Raw genomic sequence first — 21,050 nt, 5'->3', positions numbered from 1 at the left:
GTGTTCAACACCGAGACTCTTGAGGGATGAAACCCCCGGGAGCGATTTCTTATAGGTCTTTTAGAAACCACATGTGTGGAACAGCCTCCCATATAGCAAACCTTTGGATACCCTCCGCAGGACATCCTTCCTGTAGGGTAACCTCCTATGTAACGCAGACTCATGGCGAACACTCACTTCCCCCTGATAGCATAAACGGGCAGTAAGTAAGCCAGAGTTCTCGCTACTACGTTGCGTACCGATCATTGTTGTGGTGCGGTAGTTGTCAGACCAGGAGGCAGTGATTGCGAGGGATATCAAATTAACATATAGACCAAGCCGATCCCGAGTCTAGATGAGGAGATAGACGCATGGTATTCAACCGGACTTTCGAGGTCTGATAACCTGAATTAAGAACGGGGTCTGAGAAGCTGACCCAACCGCGCTCATCCACTTTGTGGTCGAAGCTGCGAAGAGCCACGCAAGGTGGAAACCCCGTCTCGGTCTGCCCATCAGTCATATACCAAATCTACGCCTTGAGGTTATAGGTGCATCTATTTTCCTCTTGGCTTACTACGCATGGACGGGAAACTTGAATCGAACCAGCCAGACGCTTCGTTTCGTGTTTTGGGCATATTCACAGAGTTCATCCAGGTCGTGCGTCGAGAATTCGTTGATTGTCGCTTTGCAAAGCGTCTGGGAATCGTAGCTCGCCTCAGAGCCTACACCACCACTCCGGACCAACGCGTCGAGTGCGTCTGGCCATTTTTTGGCACCTCGACGGACATGGCCACGCCTGATCCTCCGTCACCAATACAACCACGGTCGGGAGCCTTGGACGTGTCGTTGGTTCATCTTTTTTTTAATTTCCCTAAAAGCATTGCCACATTCCATACCGGACCATGCTAGAAATCTTTCCGTGCCGTATGTGAACCCCGTGCAAAGACAAAGCAAGCAATCGTAAACCACCGGAACCCCTCCCTGATTTCCCCAAACTAGATGGTGGTCTCGTAGGCGACAGGTGCGAGGGTCTCGGGCCGGCTGTCCTTGAAAGAGATGGTGTGGGCCTCGCGAGGGGCGACGGCTTGCCTCTTGACCTGGACGGTGGTGCCCTCGGACTTGGCCTTGGCCTTCAGGGCGGCGTTCTCCTTCACCCGGCGCAGGAAGTCCTCTCGGGATCGCGACAGACGGACGTGCTCGATGCGGAGGTTGACACGCTTCTCGATGTATCGGTGCTTGACCCGCTTGTAGATGATGACGCCGACAGCGGACTTGGTCACGTTGTAGACGACACCGGTCTTGCCGTGGTAGACCTTGTGGGGCATGCTGTATTTCGCAAATGTCAGGATTCCGTGGTCCTGTCGAGGTTCGTCGCGGATGCGCTGGTCGTAGGAACTTACCCCTTCTGGACAGCACCGTTGGCCTTGATGTCCACGATGTCACCGACCCTGAGAGCAGTTGTTGTTAGATGGCTTCCTTCGCTCTTTTCCGGGCTTGGTTTCGGCTTACTTGTACTGGTGCAGGTAGGTGGACAGAGCGATCATACCCTTCTTGCGGAAGTCGCGAGAGAAGGCATACTGTTTCGCAAACAATCAGCATTTTGACGCCCAGGGCTACATCCCGCCTCCCGTTCATCCATTGTGCCGGTTGGGTACGTACGCGAGTGCCCGCGCGGAGACCAGCGGCGTGACCCATCTTGACTGAGTTTCTGGGTGATTAGTTGAGACGGTTGTCGAGGTCGTCGGTTCTTGCTGGGGGCTGTCACAGGATAGCGGCCGCGAAGGTGTGGTCGGGTGGTGGATTTGCTTCGGATTTTTCAGTAGCAACAGTGCTTACCTAAAGCTGATTTGCCGGTTTCCGGTATGCCCTAATTCACGAGCTTTTGCGTCCGATGAGGAACCGAACCACGCTAGATCCAGCTGAGAGCCAGCTGCGGCCAGCTGCAAGCTAGATAAATCATTCAGTGGGTCCAGGTGCCTCCACCAATTTCAACCCCAAAGTCCGCGAATTTTCTTTCCCATTGCACGACAGCTGCGTCGACACATTCCGTAATCCGCAACACCAGCAATCATGGCGCCGCTCTCCTACTCCAAGACGGCCAAGGTGCCCAGAAGGTACAGTCCATTCAACAACGATTCGATCGACGCCTTTACAATATGCTAACTCTTAATCCGACAGACCCTTCGAAGCCGCTCGTCTGTCAGTATAGCCCGGCCACTAAGCAGCAGCTTGCCTCTGCTTAAGTCGAAGTGCATCCAAACTGACCATCAAACAGCGACTCCGAGTTGAAGCTCGTCGGCGAGTATGGTCTGAAGAACAAGCGTGAGGTCTGGCGTGTCCAGCTCACCCTGTCCAAGATTCGTCGTGCTGCCCGGTACGCACTTTCCGCCCTTGACGACGCACACACGTCCTCCAAGCCACCCAAGACTCTGAAGATCTAACACACCCTGCAGTCAGCTGCTCACCCTCGACGAGAAGGACCCCAAGCGTCTCTTCGAAGGAAACGCCCTGATTCGCCGTCTCGTGCGTGTCGGTGTGCTCGACGAGTCCCGCATGAAGCTCGATTACGTGCTCGCCCTCAAGGTCGAGGATTTCCTTGAGCGTCGCCTCCAGACTTGTGTCTACAAGCTCGGCCTCGCCAAGTCCATCCACCACGCTCGTGTCCTCATCCGCCAGCGCCACATCCGTGTCGGCAAGCAGATCGTCAACGTGCCCTCTTTCATCGTCCGTCTCGACTCCCAGAAGCACATCGACTTCTCCCTGACCTCGCCCTTCGGTGGTGGCCGTCCCGGCCGTGTCCGCAGAAAGAAGGCCAAGGCCGCCGAGGGTGGCAGCGGCGATGCTGAGGAGGAGGAGGAGGAGTAGATTATACCCACGCTCTCCTACTAAGGTCTCTTTCCGATGGAATGAAAAAAAATGCATTTGGGCTTGGGCAGCTAGGTTTGCTGGTCACGGAAACGGAAACGGAGTTTTGCGTCATCGATCAAGGCATGCGATGTGACGCCATCAGGTCAATGGAATAAATGAATGACAAGACACGTTTCTTCCCACACATCGTGACAGTATTGTATCACTGCTTTCCTGTGCACACACCAATTCGTACGGGAGCCTCCAGTTGTCCCTGGCCTCAGCTCTTGCTTGGGCACTTGGTCGCTGCTCAACCTCCTACGCAAGAACCTTCACAAGTATGGTCTAACCATAATGGACAATCGCCCATTGAGATGTTTCTGTGACATAGTACTACGGGGAAACCTGCGGGGCACGTCCGCCTCGCGTGGGAAGCATGGTTGAAGGCCCTCGTGGAATGACCTGGTGTAGCATAAATGGAAACAAAGTACTGAATCCAGAGGGACTGAGGTGTTATTTGCCGTGATAAGTGATGCCGTGTGATCGCCAGAGCGTTCCAGCCGAGGCTTGTTGCCCTCTGTATCATGCATTGACAATTTCATCAATACTGTTCCTCAAAGGTGCTAATTAGTGTACGAGTTCATCCTTCCCCAGAAACTTGGCCATCGGATCATCAGCCGCTGTCCGCTTCCGCCGGTAATCTTCCAGCTCCTCCTCTGTAATTCCACTCGCCATCTCCTCCCGTGTCCGCTTGAGGTTCTGCTTCCCGGACTTTTCTTCATCCGTTGGATTGGTCCCCGGGGCGGCGGCTTCTTCCGGGCGATTATCCTCGGCTGCATCTTCGAGCAGATTTGCGCCGGTCCGCTGCTGTTCCGATGCCTCCCAGGCTTTCTTACCATCTTCACCCGTGCAGTAGCTGTTCTTGATCGTAGAGTGGCAGCATTCAAAGCCCCACTGGAAATTTGACCACCAGCTGCCCCATACTGATGTGTGGTTGTTGATGTAGACATCTTCCGCGTACTTTGACTTCGCTGAGGCCTTGGCCCCCTTGATGAGACCGTGCTCGTCGTACTCGACAAAGTGCTCGTTCTCCGTGACAGTCATGTCCCTGAGCGCAGCCGGCATTGCCTGCGTACTGTCTCCATACAGCTCGCGCAGCTCCTTCTCCTTCTCCTGCTTCTTCCTCTCCGCCTCTTCCCTCTCTTTCTTCCGGTAGAACTCCCCTGCCGTGGGGTTTGCCTGGAGATGCTGGGTGGTGTCTCCTTTCTTCTCCTGGGCCTCCCATGCGTACCTCGTCGCACGCTCAAACTCGGCGGCGTCGCCTGAAGCGCGCACGAAACCCTCCTCCGCGAAGACCTCTGCAGCCTTGTCGGCAGTCGCACCGGCGTCGACGAGCGTCCTCGTCTTGGGGTCGTATTTTGCTGACTCCAAGTCTAGGTTCAGCAGGTATTTCGCTGTATCTTCTCGTATACGCAGCTGCCTTGTCGAGGTAGGCTGGTGCTTGCTCATGTCGACGTCCTCGGCGTACTTGTCACCGGCGTCGCCCTCGTCGGCGTCCTCCCCGTCCTCCCCAGCATTCTTCTTTCGCATCTGTCGCCTGAGCTCTGCCATCTGGTCGTACTCCTCCACGACGTGCTTGTAGTCCTTGGCCTCGTACCCGTTCCAACGGTCACGCTTCGCATCCCAGCTGAGCTGCACTTCCTGCACGACGTCGTCGGCCTGGATGTTCTTGCCCGTGTATTTTGCGCCCTTTTTCCTGGGCCTCTCGAGGCATTCCTTGGCCTTGTGACCCATTGCGCCGCAGTTCTCGCACGCGCCCTTGCGGAACTTGGTCGCGGCCGTGCCCTTCTTGCCCCTGTCGTACCATGTTGAGTCCTGCTCTTTCTTTTGAAGACGCTGATGCTCAAGGTAGTCTGTTTCCTCCCCCTCTCCGGCATAGAATGGCCTTTTCGAGATGAAGTTTGGGATGTAAGCGTTCTCCTCCTTGTTGGGTGCCGTCGAGGCATCCCGCCTGGAGGGTGGCGGCGGAGGCATGGCGGCAAACAGTGCGGCACGTGTGTAAGGTTGCTGTTGCGCAAATGGACAAAGGTGTTGAAGGCGAGATGTTTTGGGTACTGGAAAGGTTCGTGCTAGGTTGGTTCAGACTCGCCCTCCACTTGATGGAATGAATCGTCGAATTCCGCAACGGTTGTCGCCCTCGGGTCCCCTCTGCCGGCCCGAAGTACCAGCCAGGCTTCGGGACGGCACACTAGGGTCAGGGTACGGAGCACAGCCAGGCAGTCAGGGTTCACTCAGCGGCACCCTGCGCCCGTGAACTTGGAGTGGAGTACCTAGGTATCTTGCCAGGCTTTTGAATTCAATGCAGCGCATGTCAGGGGCAATGCTGTCCACGAAAATAGGTGCTTGTTCTACATAGGTACTTAGGTACTTACCTAGGTAAGTACCTAGGTACCTATGTAGTATCATAGCTTGCCCCACTGAAAATGAACTGCAGGGACCGCCCGCTCTCTGGCAGCAGGCGGCATGTTGGTCAGCACTGTCCACGTGCGGCCGCGACTCACTAACACGCTCGGGGAGCGCGTCTCTCAAAGGAAACAATACAACCGGCAGCCTCTTCTTGTTCCAAGTTGCAATAGGATGGTGATCCTGCCCCACGTCGACATGGTTCGGGCTGGGGCAACCACATGCCATCATGGATGATGTCTTGCCCTTCAAAGTTCGTCAGAACTGCATCGACTTCTACCAGGCAGCTCCGACCAGATACGACCCCCAGCTTCGCAGTGACGTGCGCCCGGACCAGCTCTCCAAAGAGCCCAGAGTCCCCGTCATCCGCATCTTTGGCTCGACCCAGACCGGGCAGAAAGTCTGCGCCCATGTCCACGGCGCGTTCCCATATCTGTACATCGAGTACACCGGCAGCCTCGCACCTGACGAGGTGGGCGCCTACATATACCGCCTGCACCTGTCCATCGACCATGCCCTGGCCGTCAGCTACCGCAAGGACACCTACAGCGACCATGCCAAATATGTCGCCCGCATCACACTCGCCAAGGGGGTGCCCTTCTACGGCTTCCACGTCGGATATCGCTTCTTCCTCAAGATTTACATGTTCAACCCTGTCGTCATGACCAGATTGGCAGATCTCCTGCGTCAGGGCGTCATCATGAAGCGGAAGTTCCAGCCCTATGAGGCGCACCTGCAATACCTGCTACAGTTCATGTGTGACTACAACCTCTACGGCTGTGACTACCTCGAGAGCACAAAAGTGAGGTTCCGCTCCCCAGTGCCCCAGTACAGCGACGACGATGAGAGCTCCCTGCACCTTTGGCACAGTCAATCCGTTTCTCCTGACATCATCACCGAGGACTACACCTTGCCTCGCGTCAGCCACTGCTCCATCGAGGTCGATATCTGTGTCCAAGATATCCTGAATCGGAAGATGGTGAATGAGCGGCGCCTGCACCACGACTTTGTTGAGAAGGACCACCCTGTTCCAGCAAGCTTGAAGTTGGTGCACAGTATGGCTGGTCTGTGGCGAGACGAGACAAAGCGCCGGAAACGAAGGATGCAGATCACAGCCCCAGGCAGCAGTCCATTTCCCCCCGAGGTCCTTGTGTCCATGTCGGCCGACCCCCGTGAGTCCCAGCCCCAGGGATGGGTTCACGAAGCCGAGTACGTGGAGGATCTAAAAAGCCTCGTTGCCGAGGAGGCGCGAGCCAACGAGGACTCAAATCTCTCTTTCGAAAGTTTTGTACAGCCCATACCATTCGAGGAGACTGTAAACACAACTCTGCAGTCTATCGAGGATCTCTTCCCACAAAACCTGCTGCCTGTCTTGGGCCAGTCGTCTCAACTTGCCGAACAAGACCAGAATCCTGCCGACAGCGTGGTAGTTGATGAGAAGGGAATCCTCACAGCAACCCGAGAGGGCGATGCGGATTTGTTTCCGGATGATTCAGACGAGGAGCCACTGCACGAACTGAATCATGACCGGAAGGCTTTTGAACAGGGGGGAGAGACGAAGCCGGAGACAGCTCAAGCTGAAGAGCTGGGTCTTAAAACGACAATCAACAAGTTAGCCACTTACAGGGCTCCCATGGGACGAGCTGGCCGTGGAACCGTGTCGACATCCATCGAACCTGCCGTGCCTAGTCCTTCTGATGGCCTGCCCAAAGGCGTTTGCTTCAGTGGCCAGAGAACCGGCCAGTTTCCCACGCTTCCTGTTACCGAGGACTTAATCGATGCAGCTGACAGGGATGGGCTGATCAGTAAGGATCCCTTGACCCAAGCAGCACAGAAGAGTATAATTATTCCGTTGAAGCGGCAAAATGAGCCAAGCAACCAGTCTTCAACTGCCAAACGACCCAAGGTCGACAAGGGCGTTGCTTCAGCCCTGCCGGGAACATTTCCGCTCCTGAATGGAGGCGGGAAGGCCCTGGACGGTCACCTTAGTACCAACACCCAGCGACATGTGAGATTCAAGTCCTCTCAGACATCAAAGCATATCAGGCATGGTGCCAAGTTTAAGAGACAGGAGTACCAGAGCCTTGGATTCCCTGTTGTCAAGGACCCCAATGATGTGACCACGAAATTGCGCTTGAGCCAGCAGAGTAGCTCACAGAAGAGCGATGACACCAAAGTAGAGAAGAAACCCCACAAGCTTTCCAACTCGGCCGAGGAGGTCTCTCCTGTGACCTCAAGCAGCGAAAGGCTCTCTGTGCGGCTTCCCTCCCCTTACTCTATCAAAACACCGGTATCGATTCCAGCTCAAGCGCAATCGCCTACCATACATTCAGATCCGGGGAGCTCATGGGTCGTTGTATTAGATCACCCACCGCCATTAGCAACTGAAGTTTGTACAACCATGCAAGACAATAAATTGCCAGATGTCATCTACCAAGACGCCTTCTATGGTCAGGAGAAAGACGTGCCGCCGAGAATTCGAGAGTACGCCGGCAGAGAATTTCGTCTCGAAGGAATTTCTTTGCCTTTCCTGCCTGACTTCGACGCTACTGGTCAATCACCTGCTACATATGGCCTGAATGCAGAGGGCAATCTGATCAGCAAGAGACTGAATGGCCTGGGATATCAGAAGAAAAGCCGGCAGTGTTCATTGAGAAGCTGGGAAATTGCCGATCCGCCACCAACGTTTCAAGAAGTCAGTCAGTGGTGGGCTGTCAAGCGAAGAAAAGGGCCTTCGCCTCGAGATCTCCCGAACAAAGATGCTACTTCTGGCCGACCAGTTCCCACACAGAAGCCCTTCCTATCACAAATACTTGGAGCCACGCCGAAGAACAAGCATGGATTCAACTACTCCCAGAACAAGAGAACTACCAGTGTTCAACATGAAGCTCAGTATATGAGTACAATGAGTCTGGAGGTCCATGTCAACACCAGAGGAAGTCTCGTTCCTAACCCAGAAGAAGACGAAATACAATGCATATTCTGGGCCACCAAGTCGGATGGGAGCTCTCCAGACGGCAGCCAGCTTACCGATGGCACTCTGGCTGGTATCGTTGTGGTATCAGAGGATGGTGAAATTGCGCAACGGCTGCGACGGCACACGAAGATAGAGGTCATAGAAGAGCCTTCAGAACTTGACGCCATGGTCCGAATGATCGAAATCGTCAGAACCCACGACCCTGATGTCCTCGCAGGCTTTGAGGTACACGGAAGTTCCTGGGGGTATCTGGTTGAGAGAGCGAGGCATAAGTATGATTATAACCTCTGCGACGAGTTCTCCCGTATGAAGACACAGTCACACGGTCGGTTTGGCAAAGAGGCCGATCGTTGGGGCTTCAACACCACGTCGACCATCCGTGTCACCGGCCGCCATATGATCAATATCTGGAGGGCGATGCGGGGCGAGTTAAATCTTCTCCAGTACACTATGGAAAATATTGTGTGGCATTTGCTGCACCGGCGCATTCCTCATTACTCGTGGCGAACACTGTCGGATTGGTACGCCAACGGTCGTCATAGAGACCTCGGCAAGGTCTTGAGGTATTACACCACAAGGACGAAAATGGACATCCAGATCCTTGAGGAGAACGAGTTGATTCCTAGAACCAGCGAGCAAGCTCGCCTACTGGGTGTGGACTTCTTCTCGGTCTTTTCCAGGGGGTCACAGTTCAAGGTCGAGTCAATTATGTTCCGGATTGCCAAACCCGAGAACTTTGTCCTGGTTTCTCCGAGCAGAAAGCAGGTTGGCGGGCAAAATGCGCTCGAGTCTTTACCGCTGGTAATGGAGCCTCAAAGCGATTTCTACAGCAGTCCCTTACTCGTCTTGGACTTCCAGAGCCTGTACCCCAGCGTCATGATAGCTTACAACCTTTGCTACTCCACCTTCCTCGGACGGATCGTGAATTGGCGAGGCACAAGCAAGATGGGCTTCATCGAATATAGACGTCAAGAGCGGCTGCTCGAGCTACTACAGAGCTACATCAACATCACTCCAAATGGCATGATGTTTGCCAAAGTTGAGATCCGAAAGTCTCTCTTGGCGAAGATGCTCACCGAGATCCTAGAGACCAGGGTCATGGTCAAGAGCGGCATGAAGCAAGACAGGGAGGATAAGACGCTACAACAACTCCTAAACAACAGACAACTGGCCCTCAAGCTCCTGGCAAACGTTACGTATGGATATACGTCCGCTTCGTTCTCTGGGCGCATGCCCTGTTCCGAAATAGCAGACAGTATCGTTCAGACTGGTCGTGAAACCCTCGAGCGCGCCATTGCATATATTCACTCTGTCGAGAGGTGGGGAGCCGAAGTCGTCTATGGCGACACAGACAGCCTCTTCATCTATCTCAAGGGGCGGACCCGCTCTCAGGCATTCGACATAGGCGAGGAGATCGCCAAAGCAGTCACGGACATGAATCCACGTCCCATCAAACTCAAGTTTGAAAAGGTATACCACCCTTGTGTCTTGCTAGCCAAAAAGCGCTATGTCGGGTACAAGTATGAGAGCCGCAACCAGGTCAAGCCCGACTTTGACGCCAAGGGAATCGAGACCGTCCGCCGGGACGGAACGCCCGCCGAGCAAAAGATCGAGGAGAAGGCGCTCAAGATACTATTTGAGACGGCCGACTTGAGCCAAATCAAGAGCTACTTCCAGAGCCAGTGTGACAAGATCATGCGCGGACAGGTATCCGTGCAGGACTTCTGCTTCGCCAAGGAGGTGCGTCTAGGCACGTACTCTGAGAAGGGCCCACCCCCGCCGGGTGCGCTGATTTCCACAAAACGGATGCTTGAGGACGCGAGGGCCGAGCCGCAGTACGGCGAGCGCGTGCCGTATGTGGTGGTCACTGGCGGGCCCGGGGCGCGGCTGATCGACCGATGTGTGGCGCCCGAGGATCTGTTGAACAATGACCACGTTACCCTGGACGCGGAGTACTATATCACCAAGAACTTGATCCCGCCCCTGGAGCGTATTTTCAACCTGGTCGGCGCCAATGTGCGCCAGTGGTTTGATGAAATGCCCAAGGTGCATCGAATCCGGCGCGTCGATGGCCAGGCTGCGGGACCCGCCGTCGCTGCCGCCGCCGCCGCCGCCGCCAGGAAGAAATTTACGCTCGAGAGCTACCTCCACAGCGCGAGTTGTGTCGTCTGCGGGGCCACGGTCAAGGTCAATGATGAGAACGACAACGACAACACCGGCGACGGTGACGGTGACGATGATGCTAAGGAGGTTGCCCTCTGCTGGAAGTGCCGGCATGATCCACCCGGCTCGCTGCTGCAGCTGCAGACAAGGCTGAACGCGGAGGAGAGGGATTACATGGAGGTCGTCAAGGTCTGCCAGAGCTGCGCGGGCCTGTCACCGCTGGACGACGTCCCCTGCGACAGCAAGGACTGCCCTGTGTTTTATACGCGGAGGAAGCAGGAGGCCAGGCTGAGGAGCGAGAGGGGAATTCTTGAACCAGTGATGAGCAGGCTCGCTACTGGGGCCGGCGAGCTGGAATGGTAACACCATACCTTTTCAAGCAAGAGACATCAACGACATCACATGTGTTGGGAATGAAGGCAATGACATTCGTTGATCATGAACCCTTTCATCTGCTACGGTATTGCGAGATTTGCTTCCCGTTCTACGAGACCTCGGAATATTTGATGCCAGTGGACGCCGTCCAAAGTCTATGAAAGCCGCCTCGTCATTCTAGTCGCCTTTTTCTGCGTGCGCTGTCTTTCCTCTGCAGGAGCGCACTTGTTTTCTGCATCGAAGCAGGCTAAGAAGGCCTTCATATTGATAGGTAGCTTTCGTGCCAAACCCAACACATAAGTGAGCCAAGAGGAAAATCTTAAGGCGTGGATTTGATACCGATATGTGGGTGGCAGACCAAGCTAGGGTTTCCAATTACGTGCCAGCCCTGGGGCACTGCACACCCTCAACCAAGTACCGATTTCGTTACACTCAACCACTTTCTTGCTTCCTTTCATATTTGCAAGTCCTATGACAAAACAACCACGGAAGAAACTCGCCTCCTATCTACAGGCACTTAGCACTCCAGCTGTATAGGGGCTAAGAAGAGGGACAACAAGCACCGCAAAGCTCACGCCGCCTCCGCTGCGGGTGGGCGCGCCTGCCAGCCCAATGCTAGGTGCTGGTGCTGAGCCGGGCCACGATGTCCACCACTACGGGGCTCCACTGGCTCGTTGAGTATGCTCCAGAGCCTGTCAATGCCATTGGGGAGGGGGCTTGTCACTTCCCAGTACAAACCTTCCTGGGCTGGGCTGGGCCAGGACAAGGCTGGGCGGGCGGGAGAAGGATGGTGCTGGGCGGGCTGCCCGAACAAGGAGACATAAACCGCCTGAACCACAACTGGAGCAGAACAAGGCTGGGGACCATGACGGCCATGAGGCCCGCGCCTATTTGTGGTGGATGATTGCTCACGGCAGGGTTGGCAGGCTTGCCAGATGAGGTCAACTGGACCGGATCAAGCAACCCAGAGGGAAGCCTAGGGTGGCTCGTCAGCCAACCTACCGCAGGGTTAGAAAGATCAGAATTATTAAATTGTCAGAAAGTCTAGGGTGACTCCTCGGCACCCACCAGCCAACTTAAGCAAGCCGTGAGGGTAGTGTGAGACAGGGGGTGCGTTGTTATTCAATCTGAGTATCGGTTGGTTGTGATGCTTTCATTAGGGGTATACCCCTCGTTTCTTTAGGTGTAAATCCTCGCTCTGTAGATGAACAGATTGTGTGAGGCAGGAACTCCAGCTTCTAATTTCACGACGAGCAAGTTCGCAAGGTACATTTTATGAGATCATCATTCAGCCACCAAGACAAGTGATCTGCCTACTTCCGCTGCTGCAATCACCAACGGAACTACCAACCGCCGCCCATCCTGTCCGTCCTTCTCCTCTTTCTCCTGTCGCAATGCAAGATGCCAAGACAGTCAATTTCGAACCCTGTGATATGATAGAGTAGCAGAGAAAGGATACTCCGTACTGCTTCCACCCCAGCAGCCTGAAACCGATTTACCAAGAAGAAGAGACTCAAGGAAAGCAAGCATGTAAATATAAGCAATGGGTAATCCTCGACAGCACTTTACTCCGCGAACTCCCCTTTCCAAGCTGCCCCATCATCTCCTGTGTGCGTACTGATACAGTGTGGAACAACACTCGTGAGGGCTGTCTCCCGATCATGTCTGTATCTGCAATACAAACACTCAGGCAGCAAGCTCAAGCTGAGGTGGGGAGACCGATGACGAGGTAACGACGAAGCATCAGTAAACAGTTCCACCCGGCGATAGTCGATTGGATAGATGCCAAATGAGGTTTCCATGCCGAGACAAGCAAAAGAAGATTAGGCGTCATCAAGTTCGTAAAGTTTTTTTTTCTCTGAGACGTGACGCTCGTTGTAGGCGATTTGGATGTATTGCAAGTAGTAATAGTCAAGAGCGGCGGGTGCTGAACCGCGGTCGATCTGCAATTTACGGTGCATATGGTCGGTTGACAAAAAAGGAAATATAATCAGTGAGTGACTGAGTCGATGAGGCTGGATTGTGACGAAATCACGATCCAGATCTGATCGTCCCTAATGACGGGCCGGGCGTACTCGCCCGAGATGGATGAGAATGGATGCTGGCGTGGTCGTGACCGTGCTGGGACTGGCGACTGCCCTTTTTGCGTGTTAGGGTGCCAACATCATGCCTCCCTATTTGTACCACGTTAGCGACGCCGATCTGCAAATTTAGGAACGTGGTTGTTGTCTCTGCTTACCATCACAGCAAGACCGGACGTTATCCAGTCTGTCAGCCTCCCTGTCCTGTTTCTCGTACATCAACCTCAGATCCTCCGCGCTATCGTGCACCTCATTGTTGTCGTAGAAACTGCTCTGGTCCTGGGGACCGCTGCGGCTCTTCAAGGTGCTGATTGAGTCTTGGGTAGACTTCCAGTACCCGCTAAGTCGTCCAGTGAAGGACGGCCGCGTGATACTCGCCGAGGATGACGCTTTCTTGTGGTTAGGTGTCAGGGTTGGCACGTCCAGGTTCATCGCAGAGTGGCTGCGAGTCCCCTGGGAGGTGTAAGATGAGATGGAAGGCGGCGCACGAGGTCGCGTGCCAGCTGGTTGGCGGCGTCCGTATTGTGGGTTGAACTCGTCAACATCTTCCCTGGTGATGCCGTTCACCATCTCCTCCGTATCTGCTTGGCCTTCACTATTGGTCCGGAGAAGCAGGTACGAGAGGGCGTTGAACCATGTCTCGTGCCGTTGACCTGTCGTACAGGTGAACTTGATACTTCGACCTGGTGAAATGATGACTAGACTCTTGCGATGCAAGCCAGGAGGCATGGGGTTATCGTCTGTAACGACACGCACTGCCTCGATCGGCACGCTCTTGGCTCGAAGCTCGGACCGGCCAGCATTGCTGGGATCCCGATCACTCCAGTACAAGGTACGGGTGTAAGGATGAACCCAGAAGTAACGGCGGTGTCTCTTCTCAGACATCTCGCCGCGGCCTGCTTTACGAGTGTACTTCCATAGATACTCGCCGATCATGGTTTGGGTGATGGCTTGAATCATGCGAGGGTCGGTGTTGGGGCCAAAGCCGTGTGGGTCCATGCCCATTCCACCAATGTTCTGGAAGCGCGCGTCCACCTCGGAAGCGAAGCTAGAGACGGACGACTTTCGGCTCCTCACGGTGAGCCTAGTGGGTGAGTGGACCTCTACAGTGCCGTGCGCAGAGTCCAACCTGTCCTGGCGAGGCGTCGGTGTGCCCCTGACGCTTGCATTGCCAGACCTGGCTGACATCGGCGTCCTAGGCCGGGTCAACGGGTTCTTGTAGGCAGACGCAGGGAAGAGCGGTGGCCCCATGCTGCCAGCGGTGCCTGTCCTCGCAGCCTCAATGACCTCCTTATGGTTCGGCGGCAGCGGTGGTGCGTTCTTTAGCGAAGGACGAGCGCTGGATGCGCTATCGGGTCTGCGAGACGCGGCGTCCGCAGAAAACTCGGCGCCAGCATCCACGGCTTTGCCCTTAGGTTTGAGGATACTGTTCAGGCTTTCATGGGATTGCTGCACACGGACAGTGCCAGGCATGCCCATGCTGTTCGTACTCACAACAGAATCTGACTTCCGATGGCCGATTTGTACTTGTTGTCTGCTCTTGGCCTGAAGTATCTGGTCAATGACATCGGCTGTCAGCGAGGTCTGAGCACCTGAGTCGGACATCTTAATGTTCTCCTTGTGGGAAAGCTGTGCGTTGCTGTTGACGTTGGTCGAAATCTCCTTGAATGGGAGTTGTGACTCTGGCGTGCTTGTCAAAGGTGTGTCTCTCGGTGACTGTCTGGTCTCGTCCTCGGCGATGAAGGGCGTCTCGGGCTCTTGGCCCTTGCCCCGTCCAAACAGGGATCCGAAGAAACCCTTTGATGGAGTCGACGGCCGATCGTCCTGGTCTCGCGGAATGATGAAGGCATTCCTCTTCGGGCTTCTAGGCGAGACAGGTTCCGTGTCCAACGACTCAATGCGGGAAAAGCCAAGAGGAGTAATGACCTTTCCAAGTGTGCTTGATGGAGCCTCCACAGGTGCGGTGTCTAGTGACTGTATTGATGAGAAGTCCAGCGGAGCACGCGCAAGCTTTCTCGCAACGACCTCGTTCTCGCTGGGTTGAACGGGTGGGACCGGTTCGACTTGCTCGGAGACGATGGACGATACGCTCAGCGGTGGCGGGAGCGTCTTCGGTTCTGATCTTGGCTCAATGTGCTCGGCAGAGATGCTCGAAACAGACAAAGCGGGCCGAGGCTCAGCTCTAGGTTCAACGTTCTCTGCCACGATAGAGGACATCGAGAGAGGAGCCGGTAGTGGTTGAGGCTCAGCTCTCGGCTCTAGGTGCTCTGAAGCTATCGTAGACAGGGAAAGTGAAGGGAGAGGAGTCTCGGGCTCTGCTCGTGGCTCAATGCCTTCAGCCACGAGGTTGGAGAATGACAGATTGGCTGGGGGTGGCTTTGGTGCCTCCACATACTCCACGACTCGGATAGTTCGTGGCTCTGGCTCAGGTACAGCCACAGGCTTGACTTCTGTTGATGCAATTGAGGAGAACACCAGTTCGGCAGGAGGCGGCTTTGGCGCATCCACATACTCCACAACACGGACTTCTCGTGGTTCAGGTTCAGGAACGGCCACGGGTTCGATCTCGGCGGACGAAATCGAGGAGAACGCAAGTTCCGCGGGAGGCATTTTTGGCGCATCTAGGTATTCCATCACGTGCACGACTTGCGGCTCAGGATCAGGCACCGCCACGGGCTTGATCTCTGCTGTGGATATCTGGGAGAACGCCAATTCGGCAGGAGGTGGCCTGGGGGCCTCCACATATTCCACCACACGGACGATCTGTGGTTCAGGCTCCGGCTCCGCCACAGGTTCGACCTCGGCAGCGAGAATTGAGGAGATTGCCAATGTGGGCAATAGCTGTTCTGGCTCTGCCACTGGCGCGACGTCTGTGGCCAAGATCGAGGACAAGGCTAAAGGAGGCAGCGACTTTTCTGGCTCAGCCATTGGCTCAACGTGCTCTGCAACTACCGACGACATGGTCAAAGTAGGAGGAGCAGGAGGTGTTACCTCCGGCTCGGTGATCGGCTCAACATCACAAGCGACCAGGCCGGAAATGCTTAATGTAGGAGGCACCACCTGTGGCTCAGGAATGGGTTCGACGTGCTCGGAGACGACGCCGGAAAGGCCAAGTCTCGGAGGCAGAACAGGCTCGGGCTCGGGCTCCGCCAGGGGCTCGACCTCCTCTGTATGTACATTGGAGAGGGTGAGCCTCTGGGGGGGTGAAAGCGGCGTATCTGTCACCATGCCGCTGTCCACCATCATAGCCCTTGGGATGCTGGGGACAGCTGGCACAGTAGAAGCCAGCGACGCGGTCCTTCCTGTTGCAGTCGACCCTGGTGTGACAGAGCGAAGGCTCCGCTGACCGGGCGTATTCATGACCGAGTCCTCATCGCTACCTTCCAGCTCATTAAGCTCGGCAAACAAGCTCTGTTGCGGCATGCCACTTGGTCCAGAGAAGCTGCCGTTGGGGTTGGTGGCCGGGCTGCTCTGCAGAGAGGGCCCGTCACTCAACTGTCTTGAACGCCGGGACATGGTACTACGGCTGGAACGCAGACGCATCAGATGAGCTGGCGAATTAGGCGTCCTGGTGGGATCCATGTAGTCTCCCTCGTCCTCACTTGCGGACGTCGAGGCAGTGCTCTCATATGAGTACTGCTGGTTAGGCGCAAGGATAGGAGCTCGCTTGAGAGCGTTGGCCCTGAGTGTAGCTCGCTTAGAGGGACTCTCCGTCTCGGTGTCAGAGCTGAAGAAGTCTTCGGCGCCAGTCTGGAAGTCGTCGGTCTCGGTTCCACGTTCATGGGCCGTCTCGAAAGCGTCGGTAGTCTCGTGTGCCTCATTGGCCGTTTCAAACTCATCAGTCTCGGTCGACTGGAGAGCTATGTCAGCCATCCGGGCCGAGTGGCCCAGTGGCGGAGAGCCCTTCTGAGTCGCAACCTCCTCCCACTCGGGGTCTTCCAAATGCAAGATCTCGGCCTTGACGGCGCGCGAAGTGCCTAGCTTGTCGAGCTTCGCTGGCTTCTTGAACTCTCGGGACTTGGCCTCCCTGGCACGTCTGTGGTGGGGCCGCTCACCAGGATCGCTGCGCATCTTCTCGATCTCATCCCTGGCATCCTGTAGCAGTCGCTTGAGCTCAAGCTTCTCGGTCTTCTCTCGGTGAACGTTGGTGCGGAGACTCTGGATCGTGCGCTGTGCGTGCTGGAGAGAGGTCTTCAATGTCTCGCTCTCAAGCATCGAGTGTCTTGGGGTCGGCTTGATAGGCGAGGGAGGAGGAGAGTGCTCCGGGGTCAGGTTTCCAGCGGCGTTCTCCAAGTCATCCTCACTACTTCCAGAGGGCGTGTTTCGCTGGCTGGTGCGTCCTCTCTCGAGCGAGATGGCCTTGGCAAGCTCCTGGTTCTGGCTGGTCAACTCGTCGATCTTGCGCTGCATCTCTGCACGCTCGCCTTCGGCTATGACGGCATTGCGCTTGGCCATACCAAGCTCGATATCATGATGCTTGACAGCGGCTGCATGTTCGTCGGCGAGCTTCGAATGCGCCGCCTTGATCTCGTCGAGTTCCCGTTGGGTTGAGTTCTTGTCGGCCTGGAGGAGCTGCAGCGAGTTGGTCAACTTCTTCTCCCTGTCGGATGCGTCCTTTTGGGCGGCCATGAGCTCCTGGATCTGGGTCTCCAAGTTCCAGTTCTCGTCCTTGTAGCGCATCTCGCTCTCGTCCAGGTTCCTCATCCGCTGCTGGAAGCCCTCCACCTCTCTCTGCAGGCTGGACTTGTCTGACTTGACATCTTTGAGCTCCTCGTCCCTCTCCTGAAGGAGGGCCTGCAAGTTTCGGACCTGGGTGATGAGGGATGTGCTGATTTCGGCGGCGAACTCGATGTCATGGATGCGGTTGGCAGGCTGATTGCGCAGTTTGCGGTTGGGCACGCTGAACTTGCTGGGCGATCCAGTAGCCAGGCTTTCGAACTTTTCGAACTTGGAAGGACTGGCAGATCTCTTGACAATTTGGTCAGCCGCGGCCTCCTTTGCACCGTTCCCACGCCGACTTACCCTGACTCCGCTCTTATCCGGAGTAAAAGGCATGCCCACAGTCACCTCGCTGCTAGGGAGTCGCTGCTTTGGGAGGAAGGCCCTAGCACTCTCTCGCGCAACCTCGTTGAAGTCCTTCTCGATACTCGTGAGCTTCTTCTTGAGATCCGGCGACAGTTCCTCCTCGGCCTCGAGTTGCTCCACCTCCTTGAGGCGCTCCTCGAGTTCCTTCCGCTGCTGGACCAAGGCCGTGCCGAGCTTGCCGGCTTCTTCCATGCGTCTGTCGGTATCGGCAAGGTGTGCCTCTAGTGCGTGCTTCGCGGAGGTGGCTGAAGCACCAGGGCCGAGCGCGAACAAGTGAGAGTCGAAGCCGGCGTGTCGTTGGGTGGCGGGAGTGCCGGTGGAGAGGAAGGGGTCGGGCTCTCCCTGGCCGACGACCAGGGAGGGCTTGTCGGAAGCCATCGAGGTAGCCATTGTGTTCTAGCGACACAAAAAGCAGCACGATGCCTTCGAACCACGAGGCGTTGCTAGACCATGGACAATGGCGTGGTGACTGGAGCGTGGATGTCTGTGGGAGTGGTCGAGTTGTTGAGAATTGCCCGATGGGGAAATTGTCGGTTCCACCCTACAGGAGAGACCCCGCGCGGGATCCAGTCCGCCCAGATGAAGCAGGAAAACACGTGAAGTCCTATTTAATGGATTGCAGCCAAGGATATGAAACAGCACGCGAAGGGGCGGGCCGCGAAGAGAAGACGAGACAGTGAAGAAACGGCGACCGTCGGCGAAAAGACGCACGACTGGTATGAACGAGCGAGCCGCGTTGTTGTGTTATGCTGTGCTGGTGCCGGATGCGTTGTGTCGTGTTGTCGTGTTGACCCGGGCCAGTCGCAGGCTTGGGCTCGCAGGCGGGCTTGGGTGATAAGCGGGAGGGGGGGCACCAGTAGCTTGTCTTTTGTTTTGGCGTCTGGGTGCGGTGCGGCGGTGCCAGAAGTGCACAGGTGGGATGGTTGCAATCAACACAAGGGCCCTCTACCCGGAGATCGAAACGGAGCTGGGACGAGCCGGGATGTGCAGGGTAGCGACAGCGAATTAGGGGCGGTGGCCAAAAAGCGCAGCAGAACAAGACAAGCGGGCAACTTGGCTGCTTGGGTGGCGTTCGAATGGCGGTACGGCACGGCACGGGATCGTATCGTGGGAAGTGAATTGGACGAACTGACTCTGGACGAGTCGATTAGAAAGAATTATAAATCGGTCTTTGGGTCCTGCTGCTGGGAGAAGAGAGAAACACCGCAGTACGGGCCGGTTAAGACGACTGTGGTGAGCAAGACAGGCAGGCGAGCAAGGTCGGTCGCAACGGGCCGCTGCGAGCCACCCAGGTCAGGTACGGAGTAGGCAGGTAGGTACCCAGGCAGGTGGTAGTTGAGAGAGAGAGTGGATGGAGCGGGAGAACAGGGTCCCGGCTCGTGGTGAGAACAACAGCAACAAAGTGCAGTCAAGCAGGCAATGACTTGAAAAGAGGGTCAAGTAAGATAAAAAAAAACAATGATACAGTACAGCCGCAGCCCAGCCCAGCGTGGAAAGCAGAGACTGACTGGCTGGAGCTACGGGGGGGCGGAGGCGAAGGCGAAGGGGAAAGGGAAGGGAAGGGGAGGAAAAGGGGAACGAGGTCGAGGTCGAGGTCGAAGGTTAGGGTAAAGTGTGAAAAAGAAGAAGAAGCCTGGCCTCGACTCGGATCTCTCCCTCTCTCAGTCTCTCTCTCTCTCTCCCAGTCTCTCTCGCGCTCTCACTCTCAACAGTGTCTCGGTGAGGGCAGGGGCGCGGGCGAGGAGCAAAAAGAAGGAGAATAGAGGGAGGGGGCCGCGAGCAAGCGAGAGATTGAGATTGAGGTCAAGGGAACAGACCTCACGACCAGGGCCGGGAGAGCAGGGTGGAGATCTAAACGAAATCGCCTGCTGAGCCTGTGATCCACATTTCCCCATTCACACATTCACACACGCACTGAGACTGAGTTGGATCGGTACACAGGAACCTAGGCTGTACATAACTACCTAGGTACCTAGTTTGAGACGGACGCATGGTGCCCTCTCTCACACGCTCCCGAATCACTGCCGCGGATCAGCGTAAACATTGTCAATGTCCATGTAAACACAGGCCAGGCCGGGCTGGCGGGATGACAAGATGAGTACTGGCCCCCCGGACGTTGAAACACGCGACACAAGCGTTGGCAGTTGGTTTCTCCCGTGCTGCCACTGTCACGACTCCCAGCCCATTCCCACATAACAGTGTGCCGCGCATCGCCTTGACAGTACGGAGTACTCGGGTCTCGCCCATCTGCCACGTGTTGAGACGTGCGCTCAGAACGGCAATCTTCATTTGTGTGGAGCAGGACATATCCGGCAGCTTGCTGGGAGCTCTGTTCTACATAGTAGTCGCATTCAAATTGAGGGGGGCCTTGTGCAGAGAACCTACTTTCCCCTTGCTCAGCTGCGTCTGCTTCGCCATGGCAACCACGCACCTGCGCGTTTACGCCTGCTATGCACGTCTTCAGCCTGCAGGCTGGTGAACGGTCCTCACGAGCAAGTGGCAAGTGCTCACCACACCATCGCCGATGCGCTGGCACGAGGTGAGTCAACGTCTTGTCAATACCAGTAACGCATAACAAGCTATGCTCTGCTCATTTAGGCTGGCCAGGGGCTGGCCAGGGGCTCCCTGTGGATGCTTGAGCTTCGCGTGCAACCGCGACACCAGGCCGGGCACTAATAATAACAGTCTGTCGGGCTAGTTCCAGGACGTCGTCTGCACTCCCCGCCGTGGGATAGAGATGGTAAGAGGCTGGCAAGTTGGGCGTGTAGCGCGATCCCACAGACAGACAGACAGACAGACATTGAACTGCACTCATGTGTGTTAGGCTTGCGTAGGATTAGATAGCCTCAGAGTCAGCCAACACTTTGTGGGCTTGTCCGCCAAGTCCTCACATACTATGTCCAACTACCTAGGTACCTAGGTAACTAGGTACCTACTTGAGGTAGGTATATCCGTGTCTACTACCTAGTATGTAGTACTGCAGCAGTACTAGGCCATCTCAGGCCGTTCGCTGGGTTGGGTGGCTTCCTGGTGCCCCAGAGAACAGGCATTAGTCAGGTCGGACTCGCCCGACGGCCTAC

General features: G+C 55.9%; 5 protein-coding genes across 5 annotated transcripts; 2 read left to right on the top strand and 3 right to left on the bottom strand.

Moving 5' to 3' along the window:
• Positions 1 to 296: 296 nt before the first annotated feature.
• Positions 297 to 1,813, bottom strand: KVR01_003240 (uncharacterized protein). The gene is made up of 4 exons (XM_044787449.1): positions 1,639 to 1,813; positions 1,489 to 1,556; positions 1,380 to 1,427; positions 297 to 1,305 (listed from the first exon to the last, which is right to left on the bottom strand). Exons 1-4 carry the CDS (start codon positions 1,672 to 1,674, stop codon positions 975 to 977), a joined length of 483 nt encoding a protein of 160 aa, XP_044648255.1. The 5' UTR covers positions 1,675 to 1,813; the 3' UTR covers positions 297 to 974.
• Positions 1,814 to 1,919: 106 nt separating this feature from the next.
• On the top strand, positions 1,920 to 3,321 carry KVR01_003550 (uncharacterized protein). Its single transcript, XM_044781692.1, has 4 exons — positions 1,920 to 2,093; positions 2,158 to 2,178; positions 2,255 to 2,353; positions 2,433 to 3,321. Exons 1-4 carry the CDS (start codon positions 2,050 to 2,052, stop codon positions 2,842 to 2,844), a joined length of 576 nt encoding a protein of 191 aa, XP_044648565.1. The 5' UTR covers positions 1,920 to 2,049; the 3' UTR covers positions 2,845 to 3,321.
• KVR01_002160 (mRNA splicing protein SLU7) lies at positions 3,322 to 5,123 on the bottom strand. Its single transcript, XM_044784972.1, has one exon. It carries the CDS (start codon positions 4,858 to 4,860, stop codon positions 3,454 to 3,456), a length of 1,407 nt encoding a protein of 468 aa, XP_044647175.1. The 5' UTR covers positions 4,861 to 5,123; the 3' UTR covers positions 3,322 to 3,453.
• Positions 5,124 to 5,445: 322 nt separating this feature from the next.
• Positions 5,446 to 10,872, top strand: KVR01_002365 (DNA-directed DNA polymerase). Its single transcript, XM_044783960.1, has one exon. It carries the CDS (start codon positions 5,519 to 5,521, stop codon positions 10,790 to 10,792), a length of 5,274 nt encoding a protein of 1,757 aa, XP_044647380.1. The 5' UTR covers positions 5,446 to 5,518; the 3' UTR covers positions 10,793 to 10,872.
• Positions 10,873 to 11,623: 751 nt separating this feature from the next.
• On the bottom strand, positions 11,624 to 19,823 carry KVR01_003576 (uncharacterized protein). The gene is made up of 3 exons (XM_044786373.1): positions 17,908 to 19,823; positions 13,044 to 17,853; positions 11,624 to 12,978 (listed from the first exon to the last, which is right to left on the bottom strand). Exons 1-3 carry the CDS (start codon positions 18,358 to 18,360, stop codon positions 12,836 to 12,838), a joined length of 5,406 nt encoding a protein of 1,801 aa, XP_044648591.1. The 5' UTR covers positions 18,361 to 19,823; the 3' UTR covers positions 11,624 to 12,835.
• Between the last annotated feature and the right edge of the window lie 1,227 nt (positions 19,824 to 21,050).

This window comes from Diaporthe batatas (assembly GCF_019321695.1).
Source record: "Diaporthe batatas strain CRI 302-4 chromosome Unknown Contig00003, whole genome shotgun sequence".
In the NCBI taxonomy this organism is placed as follows: Eukaryota; Fungi; Ascomycota; class Sordariomycetes; order Diaporthales; family Diaporthaceae; genus Diaporthe; species Diaporthe batatas.
Note: the sequence above shows the minus strand (reverse complement) of the source record. Positions and strands in the feature narration are given on the sequence as shown.

What these genes read in the sequence shown, in the direction of transcription:
- KVR01_003240 (XM_044787449.1), bottom strand. Translation starts at nt 1,674, where the DNA reads ATGGGTCACGCCGCTGGTCTCCGCGCGGGCACTCGC. An exon ending in GTCTCCGCGCGGGCACTCGC is followed by an intron (nt 1,557 to 1,638) that starts GTACGTACCCAA and finishes TTTGCGAAACAG; the next exon opens with TATGCCTTCTCTCGCGACTT. An exon ending in ACCTACCTGCACCAGTACAA is followed by an intron (nt 1,428 to 1,488) that starts GTAAGCCGAAAC and finishes AACTGCTCTCAG; the next exon opens with GGTCGGTGACATCGTGGACA.
- KVR01_003550 (XM_044781692.1), top strand. Translation starts at nt 2,050, where the DNA reads ATGGCGCCGCTCTCCTACTCCAAGACGGCCAAGGTGCCCAGAAG. An exon ending in CCCTTCGAAGCCGCTCGTCT is followed by an intron (nt 2,179 to 2,254) that starts GTCAGTATAGCC and finishes ACCATCAAACAG; the next exon opens with CGACTCCGAGTTGAAGCTCG. An exon ending in AAGATTCGTCGTGCTGCCCG is followed by an intron (nt 2,354 to 2,432) that starts GTACGCACTTTC and finishes CACACCCTGCAG; the next exon opens with TCAGCTGCTCACCCTCGACG.
- KVR01_002160 (XM_044784972.1), bottom strand. Translation starts at nt 4,860, where the DNA reads ATGCCTCCGCCGCCACCCTCCAGGCGGGATGCCTCGACGGCACCCAAC.
- KVR01_002365 (XM_044783960.1), top strand. Translation starts at nt 5,519, where the DNA reads ATGGATGATGTCTTGCCCTTCAAAGTTCGTCAGAACTGCATCGACTTC.
- KVR01_003576 (XM_044786373.1), bottom strand. Translation starts at nt 18,360, where the DNA reads ATGGCTACCTCGATGGCTTCCGACAAGCCCTCCCTGGTCGTCGGCCAG. An exon ending in CGGATAAGAGCGGAGTCAGG is followed by an intron (nt 17,854 to 17,907) that starts GTAAGTCGGCGT and finishes CAAATTGTCAAG; the next exon opens with AGATCTGCCAGTCCTTCCAA. An exon ending in CGTCCGGTCTTGCTGTGATG is followed by an intron (nt 12,979 to 13,043) that starts GTAAGCAGAGAC and finishes TGGTACAAATAG; the next exon opens with GGAGGCATGATGTTGGCACC.